This window comes from Dendrobates tinctorius, unplaced genomic scaffold, assembly GCF_039654945.1.
Source record: "Dendrobates tinctorius isolate UK_male_01 unplaced genomic scaffold, ASM3965494v1 ptg000037l, whole genome shotgun sequence".
NCBI lineage: Eukaryota > Metazoa > Chordata > Amphibia > Anura > Dendrobatidae > Dendrobates > Dendrobates tinctorius.
In genome coordinates, this window is record NW_027361705.1 from 28,053,377 (window position 1) to 28,073,636 (window position 20,260).

The 20,260-nt window shown below is 48.7% G+C and overlaps 1 protein-coding gene across 11 annotated transcripts in view; it reads right to left on the reverse strand.

Moving 5' to 3' along the window:
* The window catches only part of SYT7 (synaptotagmin 7), a 596,170-nt gene that overhangs the window by 211,118 nt on the left and 364,792 nt on the right, over positions 1 to 20,260 (reverse strand). For 9 of the 11 annotated variants that reach the window (XM_073574004.1, XM_073574007.1, XM_073574012.1 and 6 more), the window contains one exon: positions 10,024 to 10,404. The exons of the other annotated variants lie outside the window; for them this stretch is intronic. In XM_073574004.1, the coding sequence (XP_073430105.1) occupies positions 10,024 to 10,404 (381 nt within the window). The remainder of the gene's footprint in view (positions 1 to 10,023; positions 10,405 to 20,260) is intronic. 11 annotated transcript variants of the gene reach the window in all.

The window sequence follows — 20,260 nt, forward strand, 5'->3', positions numbered from 1 at the left end:
AGGCGACGGTGGGAACGTGTCACAACAGGTGGACGATGATGAGACAATTGCCAGAAACTCAGGAGGAGGACCAGGGTGCGGACGTGGAAGCCGAGGCGGTAGATGATATAGTAACTGACCCAACCTGGCAGGAGGACATGCAGAGCGAGGACAGTAGCACACAGGGGGAGGGAGGCGTAGCACCCCAACAGGCAGGACAAAGCAGTGTGGTGTCCGCAGACAGAAGGCGGCCAACCGTTCCTCGTAACACCAACACAACGGAAGTTGTCAGTACAACTGTTAGGTCTTCCTGAATCTGGTTGTTTTTTAAAGACTGCAGATAACCCCAATCAGGCTATTTGCACCACCTGCCATACCCGCATCAGCAGGGGTAGCAAAACTAACAGCCTGACCACCACCAGCATGATCAGGCACATGGCAGCAAAGCACCCAACTTTGTGGGCCAAACACCAGGCTCCAGGAACAGTGTCTGTGGGTGAAAACACTGCTTCTTCCACTGTTGTGCATGCAAGCCAATCCTCTTTCCACATTGCATGCAAAGATGCCTCCTGCCCTGCACCTGTCGTTGCCCACACTCAACTACCACAATCATCAAGCACGTCCATGTCCTTGTCCCAGCCTTCCGTACCCCAGTCATTGGAACGAAAGCATAAATACGCAGCCAATGCCCCACAGGCCACAGTATTAAATTCACACATTTCTCGTCTGCTTGTGCTCGAAATGTTGCCTTTTAGGCTTGTGGAGACAGAAGCTTTCTGCAACCTGATGGCGGCGGCTGTCCCAAGGTGTTCGGTCCCCAGCCACCACTATTTCTTCCGGTGTGCCGTCCCGGAATTAGACAAGCATGTGTCCCACAACATTGCCCATGCCCTGAACAATGCTGTTACTGGGAAAGTCCATCTAACCACAGACACGTGGACAAGTGCTTGTTGGCAGGGATGCTACATCTCGCTGACGGCACACTGGGCTAACATAGTGGAGTCCAGAGGGACCTTGGGATGGAACACGTCCTCCCGACGCCAAGGATTGCGGGCCCTACATCAATCAGGGTTGCCCCCACAGTCTACAGCTCCTGCACCTTCTCCTCTTCAGCCTCCATCTCTGAAATGGCCAAATCAGTCACAAGCTGGAAGCACTGCCTCAGCCAAGTGTCAACAGTGTGTACTAAAGCTAATATGCTTAGGTGACAAACTGCACAATGGTGAAGAGTTTTGGACAGCTCTGAAAGAGCAGGCAGATGTGTGGCTGACACCGCTGAACCTACAGCCAAGCATGGTTGTGTGCGACGATGACCAGAACCTGGTGGCGGCTCTGAGGCAAGGCAAGCTCACATACGTACCATGCCTACCCCATGTGCTTAACCTCGTCGTTCAACGGTTTCTCAAAAGCTACCTAGAGCTGCCGGATCTGCTTGTGAAAGTACGTCGCCTGTGTGCCCATTTTAGAAAGTCAGCTCCAGCTTCCGCCGTCCTTGATGTGCTTCAGCAGCGTTTGCAGATTCTGGCTCTCCGACTGGTGTGTGCTGTCCCCGCCCGTTGGAAATCAACACTGCACATGTGGGAAAGGATTTGTGATCAGAAGAGGGCAGTTCTTTGCTACCAGTATCAACAAGGCCGTTGGTATTCAGTTCAGATTCCACACATAAGACCTCAGGAGTGGACATGGATGTCAGACATATGTACATCCTACAAAACTTTGAGGAGTTCAACAAGATGGTGAGCGGTGATCACGCCATAACTAGCGTCACCATCTCCCTTCTCTGTCTTCTGAAATGCTGAGCACGATGAGCTGGAGCAAGAAAGCATACATTTTAATTGCACACAGCCCAGCCTCTTGTCATCCCAATGTGGATTGGTTGACAATGAGGAAGAGGAGGAGGAAGAACAGGAGCTACAGTACTTTCATGCGCAATAGACAGTATTACAAGCACAACTAGACTCACACTGCAAGAGAGCTTTTAATCTCTTCTTCCAGAGGCAGACAGGTGTACTAAAATGTTGCAGTATCAGAAGGTCCTTGTTGCGAAAACATTAAAAAAATTCCCATCTGAAAACACAGGCGGCAGACAGTTCGTTGGACAACCAAGGAGTACAGACGAGAGAGATTCAACTCCAATCCAGCAAAGGCAGGGGAACACTGGCAAAGTTCTGGGAGATTTTTCTCAGACCCTTCCATCGCAGTGGCCCTGAGGCGCAGGGGACTCTCATAAGGAGAGAAAAGTTTTGGAAAATGGTGAGGGAGTATCTTGCTGACCGTACCAATATCCTACAAGATTCCTCTGTGCCAATTATTGGGTCTCAAAGTTGGATACGTGGCATGAACTGGCTCTCTACGCATTTGAGGTCATGGCCTGTCGCTAGCGTTTTGTCAGAGCGCGTCTTTAGTGCCGCTGGTGGAATTATAGCTGATAAGCGCATCCGCCTGTCAACTGAAAGTGCTGACAGGCTGACTCCTATAAAAATGAACAAGGGCTGGATTGGGCCAGACTTCTGTACACCACCGTATGATAACAGTGAAACCTAACCTCAAATCCAGTGTCTTTTTTTGGGAGATATATTTCCATGCACCTCTTCACACCCACACAAGGGTATACAGTCATGGCCAAAAGTATTGACATCCCTGCAATTCTGTCAGATAATATTCAGTTTCTTCCTGAAAATGATTACAAACACAAATTCTTTGGTATTATTATCTTCAAGTAATTTGTCTTAAATGAAAAACACAAAAGAGAATGAAGCAAAAAGCAAAACATTGATCATTTCACACAAAACTCCAAAAATGGGCCGGACAAAAGTATTGGCACCCTCAGCCTAATACTTGGTTGCACAACCTTTAGCCAAAATAACTGCGACCAACCGCTTCCGGTAACCATCAATGAGTTTCTTACATTGCTCTGCTGGAATTTTAGACCATTCTTCTTTGGCAAACTACTCCAGGTCCCTGATATTTGAAGGGTGCCTTCTCCAAACTGCCATTTTTAGATCTCTCCACAGGTGTTCTATGGGATTCAGGTCTGGACTCATTGCTGGCCACCTTAGAAGTCTCCAGTGCTTTCTCTCAAACCATTTTCTAGTGCTTTTTGAAGTGTGTTTTGGGTTATTGTCCTGCTGGAAGACCCATGACCTCTGAGGTAGACCCAGCTTTCTCACACTGGGCCCTAAATTATGCTGCAAAATTTGTTGGTAGTCTTCTGACTTCATAATGCCACGCACACGGTCAAGCAGTCCAGTGCCAGAGGCAGCAAAGCAACCTCAAAACATCAGGGAACCTCCGCCATGTTTGACTGTAGGGACCGTGTACTTTTCTTTGAATGCCTCTTTTTTCTCCTGTAAACTCTATGTTGATGCTTTTGCCCTAAAAGCTCTACTTTTGTCTCATCTGACCAGAGAACATTCTTCCAAAATGTTTTAGGCTTTTTCAGATAAGTTTTGGCAAACTCCAGCCTGGCTTTTTTATGTCTCGGGGTAAGAAGTGGAGTCTTCCTGGGTCTCCTACCATACAGTCCCTTTTCATTCAGATGCCGACGGATAGTACGGGTTGACACCGTTGTACTCTCGGACTGCAGGGCAGCTTGAACTTGTTTGGATGTTAGTGGCGGTTCTTTATCCAACATCCGCACAATCTTGCGTTGAAATCTCTTGTCAATTTTTCTTTTCCGTCCACATCTAGGGAGGTTATCCACAGTGCCATGGGCTTTAAACTTCTTGATGACACTGCGCACGGTGGGCACAGGAACATTCAGGTCTTTGGAGATGGACTTGTAGCCTTGAGATTGCTCATGCTTCCTCACAATTTGGTTTCTCAAGTCCTCAGACAGTTCTTTGGTCTTCTTTCTTTTCTCCATGCTCAATGTGGTACACACAAGGACACAGGACAGAGGTTGAGTCAACTTTAATCCATGTCAACTGGCTGCAAGTGTGATTTAGTTATTGCCAACACCTGTTAGGTGCCACAGGTAAGTTACAGGTGCTGTTAATTACACAAATTAGAGAAGCATCACATGATTTTTCGAACAGTGCTAATACTTTTGTCCACCCTCTTTGTTATGTTTGGTGTGGAATTATATCCAATTTGGCTTTAGGACAATTCTTTTTGTGTTTTTTCATTCAAGACAAATTAAATGAAGATAATAATACCAAAGAATTTGTGTTTGCAATCATTTTCAGGAAGAAACTGAGTATTATCTGACAGAATTGCAGTGGTGTCAATACATTTGGCCATGACTGTATGCGTCCTAATTTTGACTATTTGCGGTTATCCTCCTCTTTCTCCTCAATATGTACCAAATGAATAATGTGAAGTGGGTTTTCCTTTGGCCATCCAGTATGTGGGTTCAAAGGCTTACTGGGGTGCATGTAACTTTGGTGCAGGACAGGCCTTGCATTCAATGCATAAGCAAACAGTATGGGAGTACCAAATGAAAACTTGGAACATTGGTTGCATGTGGTCATCCATGACGTCTGTTCAATGGGTTGATGGGGTGTGTCCAAATTTTGGGCAACACTGCCACTCACTGCATACACAATAACAGTACAAGGAACCCATTGTTTAATAATGGGAACAACAAAGCATAGCCGGCTGATGGCTCTCTAAGAATAGTGAGAGACGACTGCTGGCCCTATAAAAATAGGCTTTGTGACTTTCAGAGTCCCTCCTTCATAAATGAAACAGGATGTGTCTGATGATGTGTCACCTTATATAAAAGTCATTACCCTGGAAAGGATGTTCCTCAACATATTTCCCAGGAAAATCCATTTTGGTTTTCTTTTTGTATATTTTATTGTGCGCCTGTAAAAATGGCGTAAGACTCTGACAACATTGTTCACAGCTGTGACCTGAGAGTTAGAATTGCTTCCAGGGGTCTTCACAATGATATTCCCATGTTATTTGAGCACTGTTTCCATCATTTTCAGACGTTTTTAGACTCTGAAAGGACCCCCGGGGGGGGGGCTCGCGGTAAAAATACTCGACTTTCAGGTCGAGCAACCGAGTATTACAATTTGCTCGACCCAAGCAACGAGCACCTGAGCATTTTAGTGCTCGCTCATCACTATCTGGGATATCTCTGCTTATCTCTCCACAGAGGTGTACCTTGGTGCTCATGTTCCTGCAAAATCCCCATCATGGCCACCAAATATTACAGATCTTTTTTGTATTAGATCTTCTCATATGGGCAAAAAAGACCTTTTGGACCTCCCTAGGCTCTGGGGATAGGATGTAACCCCTGCACTCTCTATAGTTATACCCTGCACAAAGGATCAACTCCAGAATGTCTGTTCTTTCTTTTCCATGATATTTACAAATGAAGATCTACTACTCCTTCATTATATACAATTGTTTATTGGCAAATCCTCTTGAAATCAGCAGTTTCTATCAAATTTAACCTTACAAAACCTAAGACAGGCACAAATATGAGCATATACCCCACTGTAAGTAACTAAGTAAATAGTAATAGTCCACAAAAATTACATAGGGTACTTAGTAAACACTGTTTTTGATAAAAGCCATCCTACCACAACAAGGTGTACCCCAATTAAGATGGTCCTATCCCTTAGTATTAAACCTAATGTCAGACAACCTCAATATGGATGAAGGCAGAACAAGACTGGGGTCCAACTTATGTGTATAACCAGCTAGATACTGGCCTCCCTCCTAAAAAAAAATAATCGATAGTGTAGCTCATAAAAAAAAATTGATATTGCATCTTTGTTGGTGGAGACTTGAGGTGTAAGCTCCTTTGACCAATGCAGATCTGGCAACAGGCTCCTTTCCTACCAGGTAATAATTAGAATTATGCCCAAATGCCACTGCTACCCATAGAGACAAGTCCCTTTTTAATAAAAAATAAAAAAAAAAAAAAATGATGAGTTGATTCAAACATTGCTGCAAACTCTGAAATGATGGCAGTTACCCATTTGGTAGTAGATCTGATTATACCAAAAAGCACAATGTTTATAATGATAATTGCAGCTTATGTAAAGAAGGAGTAGAGCACTACTTCAATTTCGATGAATAGCTGGGTGGGTTCCCAATGTAAAACATTATTAAAGCTGAATGTGAAATGCTCCCTTTAACAATGCTCCCTTAGTAGATCCATACGCTGCCCTGGTAATCACAGCAAGCTTTCAAGGCCACTTTCTCTGTAAGATAACAAATGATGCGAGATATGTAATTATAGATAATACACACGTGTATCAGTCAACAATCTGACAACTAAATCAATTTGAGTAATTTGTTTTTCCAAAACAAATTTTAGTCTTACATGATAGCAGCTTGCCAGTCTGTATTCCCTATTCTACCGAGGAGAAGTAAAGCGCAATTTTACCCACTGGCTGACAGTCAGATTCGCAGGGCACAACAGGTCTTAAAGATAAGGTACCATTGCAAAATTGCTAAATATTTTAACAGGTTTTTATTAGAAACATCTATTTTTTACTCTACTTAGGCTGGTTTCACACTTGCGTTTTTTTGCGCTGTATTTTAGCGCTAAAAAACGCATGCGTTTTTTCCCCCTATATTTTGCATGGGATGCGCTTACTGTATGTGCGCATACACATGCGTTTGTATGCGTTTTTACGCACATGCGTTTTTTTGTGGTGTGCGCTCGGGCGCACAAAATGCATCCTGTTGCATTTTTTGGGCGTCCGACTTGCCTCAAAAAAATGCATGCGCGCGCAATGCGTTTGTTTACAGCAAGACACCCATTATAACTCTATGGGTGCGCATATGTGCGCATTGGCATGCTCATGTATGCGTTTTTTTGCACATGCGTTTTTTTCTTGACCATTGGTTTGACAATGGAAATTAGGGGTTTGGGTTAGAGTTAGGGTTAGTTAAGGGGGTTTAGGGGGTTTAGGGTTAGGGTTAGGGTTTGGGTGAGGGTTAGTATGGTTTGGTTAAGGGTTAGGGTTTAGGGTTAGTTAGGGTTTAGGGTTAGGGTTAGAGTTAGTAGGGTTTGGTTCAGGGTTAGGGTTAGGGTTAGTATGGTTTGGTTAAGGGTTAGGGTCAGGGTTAGGGTTAGTATGGTTTGGTTAAGGGTTAGGGTATGGTTTGGTTAAGGGTTAGGGTTAGTAAAGTCATGGTTTGGGTTAGTGTGAGTGGCCAACTAATGTTGGAAAAAACCGCAAACGTGGTAAAAACGCACTAAAAATGCATACAAACGCATAAAAACTGCGTTTTTTTCATGCATGCGCATAAAAATGCTTGAAAAAAACGCAGCATTTGTATGCGTTTGTATGCATTTTTTCCATGCGTTTTTTTGCGGGAAAAACGCGCTGCAAAAAAAAGCAAGTGTGAAAGTAGCCTTAGGTGGTCTTTTTCTTTTCTTGTGACTATCCATATAATTAAATCCTGAATTATTTGTATTTTTGCACTGGTTATTGAAGCACAGTCAATGGGCTGACAAGTCCTGTTTTCTGCAGAATGTTTTCTAGCTTTGCTGTATATATTGGGAAAGAGTTAGTGGAGTTATCTCAGTGTCAATAAAGGAAACCTGTCAACAATGAAAATGCCACTAACCTGCAGATATAGGGTTAATTTACAGGTTAATAGCGTTACTAACGTGCCTGGCGCCTGCACTTAACCGAATGCTGCGGGAAGAAAATTTGCAGTTTTCTGGTTTCAGTTACGGGGGTGGCACCGGCGCTGTTTCAGTCACTGCTTTGAGAATACAGAGCGACGGCTGTGACCATGCCACCGGCCCTCTGCATTGGAGCCGGCTTTCAGTCAGGGCCGGGGGTGAGTAAACAGTAGCTGCTCTCTATACTCAGAGCGCTGACCCAGCGTGGGCATCGCCCCCATGACTGCAACGGGAATGCTGCATGGGGGAATATAAAGTTCATTTTCTCCCTTCAGTGTTCAGCTGTGTGCGGGAATCAGGCAGGTTTATAACTCTATTAACTTGAAAATTATAACCATATCTGCAGGTTAATAGTGTTTTTTCTGGTGACAGGTTCCCTTTGAGTAGAGTCCAAAATAAGGCAGAATACATACAGATAAGGCTCAATGGTGCGAATTCATTAAGTGCTGGCATAGTGCATGCTCACGTTACGCCAGTCTTGCCGGAGTAAAAGGCTTTTTTATGCGACTGCTGCGGAGACGTCACTTCAACATCAGTTGACCGCTGCAGCCAGTCACTGGGCTCAGAGGTCTGGTGCCATCTACATCAACATCTCTGCTCAGTCCAGTGATTGGCTGCAGCGGTCTGTCACATGATGAAGACTTGATTTCCCCACTGCAGTCATATGAACGATGGAAAGCCAGCCCTGGAGCGTCATTGGGTAAGTACAACTCTGTTTTATATCTCTATATTAATTTTTCTGGAGTAAAAAAAATGCTGTCACTTTTCTTGAATTTGATCAGCTTCAAACTATCTTGAAAATGCCAAAAGTCAAAAAATGTTTGCACAATTCTTCATTGCACAAAAATTTTTGCAACTTTTCAAAATGTTTTACCCCACTTTTCTGGTGAAAACACTTTAATGAATCGCCCCTATCGTCTTGTAAGGGATATTGATTCTATAAAATAAAAACTGCCCCTTTAGGCCAGCGCCAAGTGTAGATTCTCTCTTCCAAGAGAATCCGGTCGAATATGGTACTGACATTCTGATCAAACGCTGATGCAAGTTTAATCCAAGTGTCAGCTTAGTGTGATCCAATTCTCTCAGATGAAAGAATCATAGCACAAATGAGAAGATGGAAAACACAATTTCTCCATCTTCTCCATTGTCTGAGTCAGCGGAAATTGAACTCCACTCAGATGTCATCTGCGTGCAGTCCGATGTTTTCCGTGCACCCATAGACTTGAATGGGTGAGTGGATTCGGAATTCGGAATGAAATCGCAGCCTGATGCAATTACTTTCTCAGACAGATTCGGTCAGTGAAGAAAATCTGCAATCATTTCTGACCCATTAAAGAACATTGGTCCGAATGCCACTGGTTAAAAAAATAATTGGATAGCACTCGTCCTATAAATACAGTGGGTTGAGTGAGTCCTCAGTCTTTTAATCGCTGCCCTCATTCTGCTGAAACTGATCAAATCTGCTAATTAGGATGCTCAGGAAAACCTTATAAAAATTTAGTTGAAAGTTAAGCTTAATATAATATGCTAATTGAGGTGCTCAGTGCACCCTGGGTGTGGCCAAGAGCTTCAATGAACCGTTCCACCCACTGGTTTTTCATCTCCCTGCATCCCTCAGTGGTGATTGACAGCACTGACTTGCCTGGAGACTCTGCAGAAATAGCTCAGGGTGGCCACAGCTGTCAATCACCAGTGATGGAGAAGGAGACATGCGAAACCAGAGGACGGAACAATGCAATGATCCTTTCGGCCACACCAAGGGTGCACCTCAATTAGCAAATTAGATTTATCTTTAGATTCTGCAGAACGGAGAAGCATTTAGATTTTTATAGGGGGCTTTACCCCCATACAACGCTGTGTGCTCAGTTTACCCTGTCCATTGAGGTGACACAATCCCTTTAAGATTTGAAGTCTGGAAGAACATGTCAAGTGAAACCAAAGTCTACAAGATTCTTTTGTTGTAGATTAGCAAATAGTCAATATGGCAAAAATCCCATTTAGGGTATTAGTACTAGAAAAGCACGTATTTCGAAAAGGTCAGTCTGCAGCAACAGATACAACAATTAGTCTTGGCTGACAATCCCTACACACAAATATATTTGTGCCAAATGCTGCGCCTTTAAGGCAGGGAAGGAGATGAACTTCTCATCTTGTCTCATGGATGGTGCACCCTTAGAAAAAAAGCCATTAGTGAGCAGTATGCCCAGAGATGGGTGTCAAATATGGCTTCTGCTCTATGAACTACACACTTTCTCCCTTCAAGACATGTTTACTTTCAAGACATCATCTGCAACGTCTGTTCTGTGCAGGACAAGGAAATATATTCATGGTTAGTATTTTCAGTATCATTCCCTATCTATGTCCTAACAATGGCGGAGACGGAGGAAGCAAGGAAAGAATACAAGGAAATGTCAACAGTTTGGAAGAAATGGACAGTGACTTACAGGAAAGATTTCATGTCCAGACCACGATTGCGAATCTGACCGACCACATGGTCCCAGCTGCCTGGGTTGGATCGGTTCCTGAACCCAGCTGTCCCGTACTTGGATCCAGCTGAGGTTGGTGGCCGGTTCTGGCCTGTGCGTTGAGAGCGGGGATTGCTGGTGTTACTGCTGCTGGATGATGGCGGTTGTTGCTGCAGTTGGAGCTGCCCCAGACTCTGGCTGGTGGTTGGTTGGCAGTGATTGTGCTTTTGGTGGAGGCTGAGAGGTTGCTGGAGGCTCTGCTGGCGAAGCAGTGTGCGAGGACGTTGACACTTTAGGTCTCCCCCAGAGATGGGAATATGATCAAGAGTAGTGGCTGCTGGCAGAGTAGGGTCTTCATAACTTAGACAAAGTATAAAAGAAGAAAGAAAGGGAAAAAAAGGTGAAGGATAGGCAATGTAGGGTGGAAAGTACATACCAGACAGAAATCAGTTCAGAGAATACGCAAGACATAGAAGGAGAAACTAGAGACTACAAGGATTAATATCCACAAGGAAAACGTATCCAATGAAGTTTCCAAATAAAAAATCTCATTTGTTGAAATATCCATAAAAAAAAAAAATCAGCCTGGCCAAATAGCAAAACATAATTGTTGTCCGGTGAGTGTTTTTTTTCAGGCTGATTTTGTACTGGCTGTTTCAATAAACTGGATTTTTTAATTGGAATCTTCGGCTACTTTTTCCTAGTGGGCATGATTTGCTTGGTTGAGCCAACGGACAAATTGAAGTTCATGTGACTTTTTTGATAGATGGAAGCTGAATCTTTGCTTTAACTTTCTTCTATTTCTACTGATGAATATAGTCAGAAATTCCCAGATTATTATTCACTCTTTCTTGATGAAAGTTTTCATTCACTGTACAATGACCACCCAAAGCAAAGCTAGAAACAGCCCAGACGGTGCCAGGAGCAATCAATCTACAGCTACTGAAGACTTGTGTCAAATTTATCAAAATAGAGGGTGCGGCATGACACATTTGTCAAAATTGTATCATATCCTAGCTGGCATACATGTACACAAATCATTTTCATGATACAACTGTACAGATAGTTTGTAAAGATTCATCCCATTTCACAATACCCCTTTCTCTTCAAGGGGTGTTCCCATCTCAGACAGTACCGGTCTATTGAGAATGGGGCTCCATTGGGGGATCAGAAGTCTTCTTCATTGACAGCACAGCATGATAGTGTCCCGTTCTCAAGATAAGATTTGTAGGACCCATCTCTGTTATACATTTATGGCATATTTAAGGAGCTTCCATACATGTACAAGATATGAGTGTCGCATTAATTCTTTAAAATTCTGTAAAAATGACCAAAACAAAGCTTTCACTGTATGCCACACACTACATTTGGTTGCATTACATAGCTTACTTTTTTCTTAGTACATCTTTATCATATTGTCCTGTGCAGATATCTTAATGGGGTTGGCCCATTAAAACTTTTATAAGCTATGCACAGGATAGATGATAAATGTATGATCATTTTGATGGGTCATGGCTAGCGGCTAGGGAATTAATGAGACACAGATTAAGTGTAGGGAAGGTGACCTGATGGACGGACGGACTTGTCAGAATAGAGAAAGAAAGGTTTGCACAGTTTAGACAGGTGTCAGTTATTACAGTGGGGAAACAGCTAGGAAAGTGTAGTGGACGTGCAGTACCGTGGGTTGACCATTAGAGGGCAGGGAGGAGTGTGAGCATAGGACTTGACATTAGCTTAGGGCTTAACAAACCGTTGGTCATGGGGGGCAGAGTTAGAGGGAACCGGGAAAGATATAAATTTGACAGGAGGGTTCCAGAAAGTTCCAGTCCCCAGGGGGAGCTCAAGTGATAAGGACACTGTGACAGTTGTGGCACTGTGAGGAAAACCCAACCAGGGGGGACTGAGAAGAGACAAAGTCAGGGGGGTGGTCCTGACACGAAGACCGCAATATAGACGAGGCACAGAGATAAAACATACCGTATTGAGGAAGACGTCTGACCAGTAAAATTACTGTTGGTTTACGGGGCTAAGGCGGCCACAGTGACGGACCTGTCAGGAGCGTCAATAAGCGGAAAGGGATGGTACGTACATATACGTTCCAGGTGAAGAGTACGGTGTGTAATGTGTATTGTAATCGAAGGGCCTTGTAGAGAATTGCGGTGTGCTGAGAGGCCGTCAGGTGTACGGCGAGAGAATAAAACTTGGACCTGTTGCACCTGAAACCTGCCTCCAAATTGTCTCTGTTACGTCTCTGCGCAGTAAAAGAGGGACCACCCCCCAGTCCGGCCCACGACCCTACACTTGGTGTAGTCGGCAGGATCAACGCCGCTAATACAATATCTTCTGCTGCAGGCCTGCCTCTGAGGAATGGACACAGACTTGGACTGCACTGTTTGGATTATAAACACCTGTGGATTACAAATTACCAACCTGTGGATTACAAACTGGGAGCGCTGTGGCGCATCTGCATTGCCAGCAGAGGATCCGGGGCAGGACCAGGTCCGGAGCAAGATGGTGGTGCTACTTCAGCGCAGAGGAGAGATCCAGGTGTTTGCCGTTGTCCCCAATGGACTGGGGCCCCCTCCTACGTATCCCTGGGGACAGCAATATGTACCAGGAGGCCGACGCCCCCGCATACTGGACCCTGACAGGTGGGTGGAAAGTCCTGCTGACGACCCACCCCGCAGAAGGAGTGGCATAGAGGAAAATTTTGGCTGCGGCTGTCTGGCGCCATTCAAGTGCTGCCCATCGGATGATATGCGGCGCTGTGCATGTCGGGGCATCGGGCGCCTGGAGTGGTGGTGGGGCCGGGAGGTCAAGTCACGGATGAAAATGTCTTCCTCAGAGTCACGGGCAGGAAGCTGGATGCTGAGCGGAGAAGTGGAACCTTTGCGGAGCCAGCGGGAGCGGCCACTGAAGATACCAGCAGGGAACGGCCCGCGGAGCTCCTGAGCCTGGAGGCTAGCCCCGTCGGACGGCAGAGTGAAGAGCGGAGACTGTGGGAGGAGCCGCGTGATAACGTGACGGAGGCCACGGTTCCGGGGAAGGTGAGAGTTCCCCCGGTCCCATCAGTGGCTCCGCAAGCAGCCCCCACCATTCAGCCGCAGCCCGCGGCATCCTGTGTCCCGGAGAGCCTGATCAGGGAAGGCCCTCCGGTCTACGAGGAGCTGGGTGGGGCCTCCGCCCCTAATCCCGAGCCACCCAGCCCGGCGACGCCACGCTGGGTGTCGCCGGTGCGGAACCTGTCGCTGTGACACCGGCGGCTATGCCCGCCGATGCCCCTTCTGGAGCAGCGCGCACCGCAGCGTTTCCTTACCTGCGCGCTCCCGTCCGGGCGCGCGCCCGTCGTCCACTCGCCCTCACGGCGGCTCCTGGCCCCCGCCCCCTGTCTCGCGCACGCCTCCTCCCGCTCTCTCTCTCCAGAGGTGGGCGGCGCTGAGGGGCTGGACTGGGGGACGCACTTCCGGGGGTTGGTGTATTTCAGGCGTCCTCGCTGTTAGGAGGACGCCTGATGATTGTGTAGTTTTCTGCACCCTCTGGCCTCTACAGTTCTCCTGTAGCTTTACTTTTCTCTGCCTTATACTCCCTGCCGTCCTCAGTCTCGTTCCCCTCGTCCTCCCCAGTATGCCCAGGCGCTGCTTCCTTTCCATCCCCTGTGCCCGTCCTCTGTCTCCAGTTCGCCCTGGTTCTTCCTCTTGCCATTTCCCGTATTGTGTCTTTCCCTGTGCTACCTGTCCCTGCTCGTATCTCGGTCCGCTGCCTCCCCAGCCCTTTTGTCCGTGGAGCCGTCCCTCTTGGTTCCGGCTGTCGCGCCTCCGTCCTCTGTGGTCCTGCCCCAAACGATCCCTGTATAGGGGTCGGTCTTCACCTGGCGTGCTCGGCCCAGGGGCTCCGGATCCGCGATCCAGAGGGTCCACTCTCTGACGTAGTTTCTCCTCAGCGTTACAGTATCATCAGGCCATGGACCCTGCCGGTGCCGCAGCTGCCACTCAAAAGGAACTGCTTTTCCTAAGAGAGAATCAGACCCGTATCATGTCATTCATGAAGTCCATGGACACCCGGCTCTCCGCCCTGCAAACCACTGACCCAGCGCATGCACCTCTCTTAGTCAGTCTCCAGCAGGAGCTCGCACAGCAGCGCGATGCGCAATCTCACATTTTGGGGTATATGGCCTCCGTGGATGATCGGCTGCTTTCTTTGCAGTCCTCTGCGGCTGCTTCTACCCAAGCCCGGGACGTTGTCTCTTTCCCTCCTCCCCGTCTTGGTAAGCCGCCTAGGTACTGTGGGGACCCAAAATTGTGTAGGGGATTTTTAAACCAGTGCAGATTGCACTTTGATCTTCTGCCCCAACAATACGCCACGGACCGTGCTAAGGTGGCCTTTATAATCTCCCATCTAGAGGGGGAGGCGTTGGCTTGGGTGAATCCGTTGTGGGAGAGGGATGACCCGGTGGTGACTAACATCCAGAGTTTTTTGGAAACATTCCGTAAGGTGTTTGATGAACCCGGACGCCTTGCTTCCTCTACAGAGGCCCTTTTTAACCTCTGCCAGGGGTCCCTTACGGTAGGGCAATACGCCATCCGTTTCCGGACCTTGTCCTCGGAGCTGGGGTGGAATAACGAAGCCCTGGTTGGTGCCTTTTGGAGAGGCCTTTCTAGTAAAATCAAAGACGAGTTGGCCGGGCGTGACCTTCCTACCACCCTGGAAGATCTCATCTCCCTGGCTACTCGTATTGACCTGCGTTTTCAGGAACGCGTAGAGAGTCAGCCAGGGAGAAGAGGCCCTTTAGATTATACCAAGCTCCCATTCCGCGCACCGTTGCTCTCCCTAGTAACACTGCCCCCGAGCCTATGCAGGTGGATCGCATCAAGCTGTCCGAACAACGGCGTAAGGAGAGGATGACTAAGGGACTCTGCCTATATTGTGGAGGGGCCAATCACTTCGTACGCACTTGTCCTGAGAGACCGGGAAACGCATCCGCCTAGGCCAGGTAGGAGAGGGCCCCCTAGGTGATCAGACCCCCTCTCTCCCACTTACTCTTTCAGCTCTGCTTATTACAGGTCGGGGGCGTGGCTCTGTGGAGGTGTATGTGGACTCGGGCGCAGCAGGCAACTTCATCCGCCAGGAGGAGGTTGACAAACTCCAGATTCCCGTGGTCGTCTTAAGTAACCCTCGAGCAATCACCTCCGTCGATGGCAAACCTCTTCCTGGGCTCATCACCACGGTTGCCACTGAAGTAAAACTACAAATTGGCGCACTTCATTCTGAGAAGATTGCCTTTTATGTCCTGCCTCAATTATCCCACGCCATTCTCTTGGGACTACCTTGGCTTAGGCGGCATGAGCCAGTTGTCGACTGGCGCTCCGGAGAGATCCTGCGCTGGGGGCACACCTGCCATGCAAGCTGTTTACGTACCCTGGTTCGTTCCCATTCTCAGCTTAGGCCAACGGACCTCCCCGGCCTTCCTGTTCCATACCACGTCTACGCTGATGTTTTCTGCAAGAAGGAGGTGGACTCCCTGCCCCCGCACCGGTCCTATGACTGCCCCATCGACCTGATTCCTGGAGCGGTTCCTCCCAGAGGTAGAACATACCCTCTTTCTCCTGCCGAGACCTCTGCCATGACGGAATATATCCATGAAAATCTGTCCAAGGGGTTTATCCGGAAGTCCTCCTCTCCTGCGGGCGCGGGTTTCTTCTTCGTCCGGAAGAAAGACGGATCACTGCGGCCTTGCATTGATTACCGGGGTCTAAACAATATCACCGTTAAAAATCGTTACCCCCTTCCGTTGATTCCGGAGCTCTTTGACCGGCTGAGAGGAGCCCGGATCTTCACGAAGTTAGATCTGCGGGGAGCCTACAATTTGGTCCGGATCCGTGCTGGGGATGAGTGGAAAACGGCCTTCAATACCCGTGACGGGCATTATGAATACCTAGTCATGCCATTCGGCCTTTGCAATGCCCCCGCTGTGTTTCAAGAATTTATCAACGAGGTATTCCGGGATCTACTCTATTCCTGTGTGGTCATCTATCTGGACGACATTCTCGTTTTCTCGCCCGATCTGTCCTCCCATCGCAAAAGCGTACGCTTGGTCTTGCACCGCCTTCGAGAGAACCAACTCTACGCCAAGATTGAGAAATGCCTTTTTGAGCAGTCGTCACTGCCCTTCTTGGGATATGTCGTCACCGATTCCGGTCTAAAGATGGATCCCGAAAAACTCAGTGCGGTACTCAAGTGGCCCCATCCAGTGGGGATTAAGGCCATCCAGCGGTTTCTTGGGTTCGCAAATTATTACCGTCAGTTTGTGCCTCATTTTTCCACGGTTACCAAACCCATCACGGTCTTGACCCGTAAGGGAACGAAGCCCAACAGCTGGTCCCCTGAAGCTGAAAACGCTTTCCAAGCTCTGAAACGTTCTTTTGCGTCAGCACCCATTTTGCATCGGCCTGTGACCAGCAGGCCCTTCGTCCTGGAAGTGGATGCCTCCTCCACTGGAGCGGGGGCGGTCCTGTCCCAGCAGGCTTCATCCGGACGGCTGGTTCCTTGTGGCTTCTTTTCTAAAGTCTTTTCACCTGCGGAGTGCAACTACTCCATTGAAGACCGAGAATTACTGGCCATTAAGATGGCCTTGGCTGAATGGCGGTATTTACTCGAGGGGGCTGTACATCCCTTTACCATCCTCACGGACCACAAGAACCTGGCTTACCTGCAGTCTGCCCAAAGACTCAATGCCCGGCAAGCCAGGTGGGCCCTGTATTTCTCCCGCTTTGACTTCCAACTTCACTTTCGACCTGGTAATAGGAACATCAAGGCCGATGCCCTTTCCAGGTCGTTACAGTCATCGGAGAGGGATGAAGTCCCATCCTATATTATCGAGCCTACTAAGATGATCACCGTGGCCCCTGTGAATTTTGCTATTCCTCCGCCCGGTAAGACTTTCGTCCCTCAAAGCAGACGTACAGAGGTGTTGGGCTGGGGGCATTCCTCCAAAATTGCTGGACACGTTGGGACTAAAAAGACTCTCTTGCTGCTGTCCCGGTATTACTGGTGGCCCACGCTTCGCCAGGATGTGATGGACTATGTTGCCTCGTGCACAATCTGTGCCCAGAACAAGGTGGCTAGGACTTTGCCCGCCGGTCTTCTTCACCCATTGCCAGTTCCTGAGGTCCCCTGGCAGCAGATCGCCATGGATTTTGTGACTGATTTACCCCGCTCAGCCGGATGTACCACCATCTTAGTCGTGGCAGATCGTTTTTCCAAAATGGCCCACTTCATTCCCTTACCGGGACTACCGTCCGCCCCGAAGTTGGCCGAGATCTTCATCCACCAGGTCTTCAGGCTGCATGGTCTTCCTCAGCGGATTCTGTCGGATCGGGGGGTCCAGTTCACCTCCCGCTTCTGGAGGGCTCTCTGCCGGCTTATGGGTACATCTCTCGACTTCTCCTCCGCATACCATCCTCAGACCAACGGGCAAGTGGAGCGAATTAATCAGGTGTTAACCACCTTCCTACGTCACTTCGCCAACGCCCATCAGGACAATTGGGTCGCACTCTTACCTTGGGCTGAATTCTCGCACAATAATCATCCCAGTGAATCTACCACCAAGTCACCTTTTTTTGTGGTAACCGGTCAAAACCCAGGTATTCCGTTGCCTTTCTCCATGTCTACAGGAGTACCCGCAGCCGATTCTCTTGCTAAAGAATTCTCGCAGATTTGGAGAGAGACCAGGGACGCGCTCAAGGGTGCCAACAACCGAATCAAGAAACATGCAGACAAAAGACGGAAGGACGTGCCTCCGTACCATCCAGGTGACAAAGTCTGGCTTTCAACTCGACATATCCGTCTGAGAGTTCCCTCTTATAAGCTGAGTCCTCGGTACATTGGGCCGTTTGAAGTGATTGGACGTATTAATGAAGTGGCTTACAAACTGAGGTTGCCTGCTTCGCTCCGGGTTCCCAACGCTTTCCATGTCTCGCTCTTGAAACCCGTAGTCCTGAATCGGTTCCAACCAGTTTCCATCGTCCCTCCTTCACCTGTTATCTCGGACAACGTCTTCGAGGTCAAGGACATCTTGGCTATGAAAAGAGTCCGGGGTAAGACCCTTTTTCTTATCGATTGGGTGGGTTTTGGTCCCGAGGAAAGGTCCTGGGAGCCTCGGGAAAATATCAACGCTCCCCGGATTCTGAAAAAGTTTTTGGCCAATCTCAGTAAGGGAGGACGTAAGGAGAGGGGTACTGTGACACCGGCGGCTATGCCCGCCGATGCCCCTTCTGCAGCAGCGCGCACCGCAGCGTTTCCTTACCTGCGCGCTCCCGTCCGGGCACGCGCCCGTCATCCACTCGCCCTCACGGCGGCTCCTGGCCCCCGCCCCCTGTCTCGCGCACGCCTCCTCCCGCTCTCTCTCTCCAGCGGTGGGCGGCGCTGAGGGGCTGGACTGGGGGACGCACTTCCGGGGGTTGGTGTATTTCAGGCGTCCTCGCTGTTAGGAGGACGCCTGATGATTGTGTAGTTTTCTGCACCCTCTGGCCTCTACAGTTCTCCTGTAGCTTTACTTTTCTCTGCCTTATACTCCCTGTCGTCCTCAGTCTCGTTCCCCTCGTCCTCCCCAGTCTGCCCAGGCGCTGCTTCCTTTCCATCCCCTGTGCCCGTCCTCTGTCTCCAGTTCGCCCTGGTTCTTCCTCTTGCCATTTCCCGTATTGTGTCTTTCCCTGTGCTACCTGTCCCTGCTCGTATCTCGGTCCGCTGCCTCCCCAGCCCTTTTGTCCGTGGAGCCGTCCCTCTTGGTTCCGGCTGTCGCGCCTCCGTCCTCTGTGGTCCTGCCCCAAACGATCCCTGTATAGGGGTCGGTCTTCACCTGGCGTGCTCGGCCCAGGGGCTCCGGATCCGCGATCCAGAGGGTCCACTCTCTGACGTAGTTTCTCCTCAGCGTTACAGTCGCCAGAAGACGTTGTTGCACCCCCCCTGCCAGAAGTGACATCTTCCCCGAAGCCGGCCGTTACTTCTGCTATACCGGCTCCGGCTGAAGCCCCGGATGCGGCCCACCCTGCGGCCGCGGCTATGCCGACGTTGGAGTCGGCTGCGGCCTATGTGTCGGTTCCTGTGGCCCGTTCGGCGAGGAATACGGCTGTCCCTGCTCGCCACCCGGTCCCAGCGGCTGCTGGGCTGCAGGATACAGGTTCATACGAGATCTTGTGACCGGCCAGAAGGTTTATATCAACGTTGCTTCTGCCCGTCATGGCCAGGCCTTGCAGGAAGGGGACTTAGTATCCTACTATAAGAGTATTGTCCCCGCGGCTACTATGCAGTAGCCGTGCTCGCGGAGCCTGAAGAACACGAGCCCCCGTAGGAAGAACTATAGGACACTCTCTGTATCCCAGGAGCTCCACGGCTGTGGGGATTCCTTGCTACCAGTCACCGGAAAGTGAATTGGACTGTCGGGAGTTCGTTGCACCGTTGTGCATGTCATAAGGACAGTTCGCGTTCAGATTTTTAAAAAAAAAAAACGTTTATCTGTGGTTTCTATTTTTGTTTTTCTATGTTCCTCTTACAGGATAGTCTACGTTTACTTGTTAGCCTGACAGAGCGGGGATATGAAGAAAATAGAGAGTGTCCAGGTCAAAGGAAGGGGGAGAAAATCTGCTATGTTTATGTTTTATTATATGTTGGTTTTAAAGCACTAGTAAAAAAAGAAAAAAAATGTAAAAATGGGGTACTTGTGATATTGTAAAGTTGTTTTGATGTATAATATGCACAAGAAAATGCAACAGGTCCGGGTAAGAGAGGGTCTGAGCGACCAAAGGGAAGTGTGAGATCCAAAGGGGTCTATGTGTTGAGAAGGTCTGGGAGACCGAGACGCCGACCATGACGTGTAACCAAAAGAAAGGCAAAGAGATGGAAGACGTGAGAAAGACAGTGGTCCTAGGTCAGGTCCCTGACACCACGGACACACCTGAAGGAAGAAGGCGGACGCCGACAATGATCTGGTAGGTGTAAGGCCTCGATCATGGCGTACCGGATAGTGGAAGGTGACAGAAGGGGAGAGTAGGGGAAGGCACACACCGGAAAGAGAATCCAGGTGTACCTAGCCAATTTGAAAGACGTTGTCATGTGGCGTGCGCGCCAGCGAGTAGCAGTAGGCTGCTCGGAGCATGGTGCTCCCGGTTTGGTTCGGCCCCCGTGGGCAGTGGGTTTGGCCCTACAGCTGGTCCGACAACAG